General features: G+C 49.0%; 1 protein-coding gene across 1 annotated transcript; it reads right to left on the reverse strand.

The window, feature by feature from the left end:
* Positions 1-177: 177 nt before the first annotated feature.
* Positions 178-767, reverse strand: LOC120649125 (ESX-1 secretion-associated protein EspE-like). The gene has a single exon (XM_039925825.1). The coding sequence runs from the start codon at positions 553-555 to the stop codon at positions 178-180; it is 378 nt and encodes a 125-aa protein (XP_039781759.1). The 5' UTR covers positions 556-767.
* Positions 768-5031: the final 4264 nt, after the last annotated feature.

Raw genomic sequence — 5031 nt, forward strand, 5'->3', positions numbered from 1 at the left:
ACATATATCAATCAAAGAAACTGGACATGTAAATTTTGCAGTGCTCAAGCTTGTGGTCGTGATCATCTAGACACGCAGAGGGCGTCGATCGGATTCGCTCATCCCCAGCCCCAGGCTCCCAGCATCCCATCACAACGCATGCACAAAATGAAATCTGAGTGCCTCGATCGAGATCGATCAGAAGGCGAAGACTCCTGCGGCGACGGCCGCGACGGCGCCCACGCGGGCCGCCAGCACCCCGAGGTCGGCGGCCGCGCCGCTGGCAGCGGCGCCACCCGCGGTAGCTTCGGTGCCGGGCGGGGAGGGGAGCTCAGGCTTGGGCTCGGTCATGGTGGCGCCGGTGGGCGCACCTACGGGCGCAGCGTCGTCGTCGTCTTCCACGGAGTCGTTGTCGGAGGCCGGCGTGTCACCGTCGAAGGAGCCCAGCGGGGTCTGCGCCACGGGGGTTAGGATGGTCGGCTTGGCGTCGTCGGCGGACGCGACGGCGGCCAGCGCCGCGATGACCGCGGCGGCGAGGAGGAGGAGGAGGAGGAGCAGCTCCCGGTGCGCGGCCATGGCCCGGAGATGAGGCACGATCGAGCAGGTTAATTATGGTGGAGGAGGAAGGATCGCTGAGCAATAATCTTCCGTGCGTTATTAACTTATTATCTCTACGAGCAGCTGCAAGTTAAGAATCGGCAAGGCCAGAGCAGGATCGAGTTTATATATATGTATGAGGGAGATGGCCATGCACACACACATGCAGAGCGAGGGAGAAGTTGGCGGGAGCGCGGGGTTGGCGGTTCTCCGTTTGACTTTGACCCGCGACGTTGGCCACGGGATGGGACACTGGCTACGCGGGTCCCACGGAAGTCGCCCAGGTTTGGGAGGCTGGTCAGCGCCCGATTTCTTCGATCGCTTTGCTGTTTATTTGGGTCCTATTTCTTTCCCAGCAGTGGCGGAGCTTCATTGGGGCCAAGGGGGGCCTTGGCCCCCCTGGCCAAAGCAAAAGAGTGCCCCCCTCATTTATCTAAAATTCAAGGTCAAGCTCCGCCACTGTTTCCCAGTAATTTTTCTATCTAGTGTATAGGAGTATTAATATCATATTATTAATATTATATTAATCCTCCGGTATAATTTCTTGGGAACATACTATCACCGCGTTCGGCAGGCTGGAGCTGGAGGCTGGAGCTGGAATGCTGTGAGAGAAAAATACTGTTGGGCTGGCTGGAGCTGGAGCTGGTGGCTGGAGTGGTGTGAGAGGAAATTATTGTAGCGCTGGAGGAGAGTAGACCAGCCGAACACAGTCTATATGTAATGACTGTGCAGTTTTAATTTTCTTCTTCTCTATGAACCATTTCCTCCTCCCTCATTTATGACTTGAAAATTGGATCTGAATGTAACTAAAATGCCCAACTTCACTGGTATCACTTTTTTACGACACCTAAACCTAAAAGGTGGAATAGCAATTTTCAGACCATTTCTTATAATGTAGTGTTTGAATGTAGATAGTGAGGCTCAAAATTCGGAATTGGAATTGGCAGCTGCAAATGCCGGCGGTTTGGATGACTTGGAATTCAAAATTGAAAATCGAACTCAATGCCAACCGGTATTCACCCAACGCTCATCCCACAAGTCTCAATATTGAGCCATACCCCGCCATATTGGCCGGTTCTCTCTCTCTCTCTCTCTCTCTCCAACGGGCTAGCGAGCCGCACCGCCCCCTCCCCCTACCTCCGGCAGCGAGCCGTCCCACCCTTTCCCTCCCTCCATCAATGAGCTGCGTTGCGCTCCCCTCCCTCTGTTGGCGGGCCGGCGAGTCGCACCACACTCCAATCTTCTTCTCCGGCGAGGTCAGACAAGGGTGGGTGACATGGGCGAAGCCAGCCACAAATGTCACCGGTGTCTTCTATTAGTATCACAGTAGAATTCTATAGAATTCTGAAATTTTATCGGGGTCCCCAATGCTAATGGGTAGCTCCGCCACTGGTGGGTGATCTCTGCCCAAGATGCAGCCACTGCAGCCCTTTCCTACTCCCTTCGTCGGCTACTTGCGCTGCGCCTGGGCATCGTGGAAAGAGGAGGATGTGAAGAGAAGTCAATTCTCAAAACGAGGATGTACACATCCAATAATTCCATTTGCATCCAAATCATTGTAACTTAATATCAATACTAGTCGGATTTGTATTTGACCAGATTCAATGCCAAGGCTCCCAGAATCGACATCCAAACTGAACCTAAGAGAATGATTTCTATTACTTTAGAAATGGATTCGCTAGAGGATGTACATTGTACATTGCCACCTCCTTATGATGGTTACGCTTTTTTACGTAATGCTAGGATACAGGCGTCCGACGAGGGAGAAAAAAATCGGACGCCTCCTCTCCCCTTCAGCGCGCCCGCTCTTCCTCCTCCTCTCATGTGCCCGCTCCTCCTCCTCTTGCGCCCGCTTCTCCTCCTCCTATGCGTCACTTCTCCCCTTCTCCTACGCCTGGGCGGGCGGCGCACGAGGCTGCCGGCGACCTCCACCTCCCCTGCGCCCGCTTCTCCTCCCCCCTCCTCCCGCAGCCGCTGTGGGCTTCCTCGACTATCCTTCTTCTGTATGACATTTTACAGCAAAAACGCCAAAATTTTGACATTTCAATTAATCCTGAGCTGCATTTTGCCTGTGACATCCCCTTCTTATGTATGACATTTTACAGCTAAAAAAAGGGGCTTGCCGGACGTCTGATGATCGGGCGAAGCATCGAACAGTGCCGTCTGTCTGCCGCCAGGCTAGGGTGCATCGCTGCCACCTCCATCCACTGCCGTCGACTCCCCCGCCCCGACACCAGCCCAACCGCCATCCCACACTGCTCGACCGGCGACGCCTCTGCCGCCGGCCTCGACGCCCCCCTGCTCACCTCCTCTGCCTTGCTGGCCTGCCATCACCCGCCCTCCCTCTAAGGCCGGCTGTGAGCAGCCGGCCCGGCAACCCCGGAACCCTAAAGAGGCGGCAGGAGCTCGTCGCGGCAGAAGAAGGGGAGGTCACAGAAATTTTGGCGTTTTGGCTGTAAAATGTCAAAATCATGCATGTCGTGTTAATATTATTAGTTCATGTGTTAGTTGTTGCTCTCTTAATGTGTAAGATCAACTGTTATTCTGTTTCTCTATTACTCCGGTGTAATCGCAGCAGTGATTCTGGTGAACCGACCCATTCGTATGTTTTCACTCAGGTCTGAATGCATGCATTTATTTTCCAGCATGTTGGTTTTGATGACGAAGCGCGCAGTAGTCATAGTAGGTGCTTGATACTGAGGCCAGAGAATTTGTGGTTTGCTGCAAGAAGTTCTTCATGCATGGACGAAGAAGACGATGACCTAGCTGATCTTTTGATTAGTCTGTGAACTGTATGCTGTTTGGGATGCATGCCATTTTAATTCTGTGCACGGACTGCGGGTGACGCTGAAAATGTGCTCCGATCCGTACGCCAGGCCACGTCGGACTGTCCACGCCGGGGACGCGTAGCAGGCCATCGGCATTGAACGCGGCCGGCTGCTGCAATCCTGAGAATGATGATATATACAGCCAGATCTTAGCATGACAAAAAAAAGCCAAGACTCAGGATCAAGAGAATGATGCATGCTACAACTGTGCCTAATAACATATATAGCTGGCTTCTCATATATATCTCTTGTCAATTTCCTAATTATTAGGAGTATTAAATGTAGACTAATGACAAAATTAATTGCATAATGCTTAGGCTAATTCCCGAGACGGATCTATTAAACCTAATTAATTCATGATTAATTTATATGATGCTACAGTAAATATATGCTAATTATAAATTAATTAGGCTTAATATATTCATCTCGCGAATTAGTCTTGACTTCTGCACTTAGTTTTATAAAGACAACTCCAGCAGACCCTCTAAATAAACTCTCATCTTATATTTTGGAGAGTGGAATTAAAAAACCACACTCGAGCAGTCCCTCTACTAGAGCCTCTATTTTAGGAAGGTCTTCAAATCTCTTCCTCCACTCTCTATTCCTGGACGGTTTCTAGGGAGCTCCTATCTACCAACAAATGGGTCTCACCCTTTAGATTGAAAGAAGAGGTTGAGATTTAGATTAAAAGAAGCGGTTGAGATTTAGAGGCCATTAGTGGAGTTGAGATTAAAAAACTAGTCCTCAAAAAATAGAGGGAACCCTTATTTATGAAGTAGAGGGTTTGTTTTTAGGGATATTGCTGTGCAACTCCAACAGACCCTCTAAATAGCCCCCTATCGTAAGTTTAGAGTGTTAAAAAATGTACTCCACTGCTAGGCCCTCTATTTTGGGAGGCCTCCAAATCTCCTCCTCGGCCTTCCACTCCTATGGGTCTCTAGGGAGCCCTCCATTATAAATTAAAATTGAGAGCTATTGCAGGAGTTAATATAAATTTAGAAGCTCATATAAAATAGAGGCAGCCCTCATTTAACATTTAGAGGGTCTAATATAGGGCTATTACTAGAGATGCTTACTTTATATTTCCTCCTGTTGGTATTGAGACATAAAATAATTTTATAAGTCATGACTTAATCATGAGACGAATTTATTAAGTCTAACTAGTCCATAATTTGACCACTAACTGTTACAGTAATCATCCACTAATTGTGCATTAATTATACTTAATAGATTTATTTAAAGCTCTAATTACAACTTATGTAATTAGTTTTATATTAAGTTGGTATCTGAATATTTGAATTGACATCCGAATATTTGATATGACAGCAACTTAAAAAATCGAATTGAGACCCAAGTTTTAATCCTTGGAATCCAAACACCCCCAAGTTACCTCGTATAGTATACAATTCAATCCTGGATCGGTGGAACTAATTAACACGGCCACCAAATTTTGTGCACACGGAATCAATGCCGCACTCCCGGCCGGCCATCCGGGACCGGGAGTGGACCCTCACTACTGACGACTCTGTAGGAGGAGGCGAGAGGAGCATGCCGCGTTCACTGCGGTCGACACAATCCACCGCCCAGTCCACTCAGTTTCTACATACCACTAGCTAGGAGTATAAAA

Source organism: Panicum virgatum, chromosome 9K (genome assembly GCF_016808335.1).
Source record: "Panicum virgatum strain AP13 chromosome 9K, P.virgatum_v5, whole genome shotgun sequence".
Taxonomy (NCBI): Eukaryota; Viridiplantae; Streptophyta; class Magnoliopsida; order Poales; family Poaceae; genus Panicum; species Panicum virgatum.

Coding starts and splice junctions, on each gene's coding strand:
- LOC120649125 (XM_039925825.1), bottom strand. CDS start 555: ATGGCCGCGCACCGGGAGCTGCTCCTCCTCCTCCTCCTCCTCGCCGCC.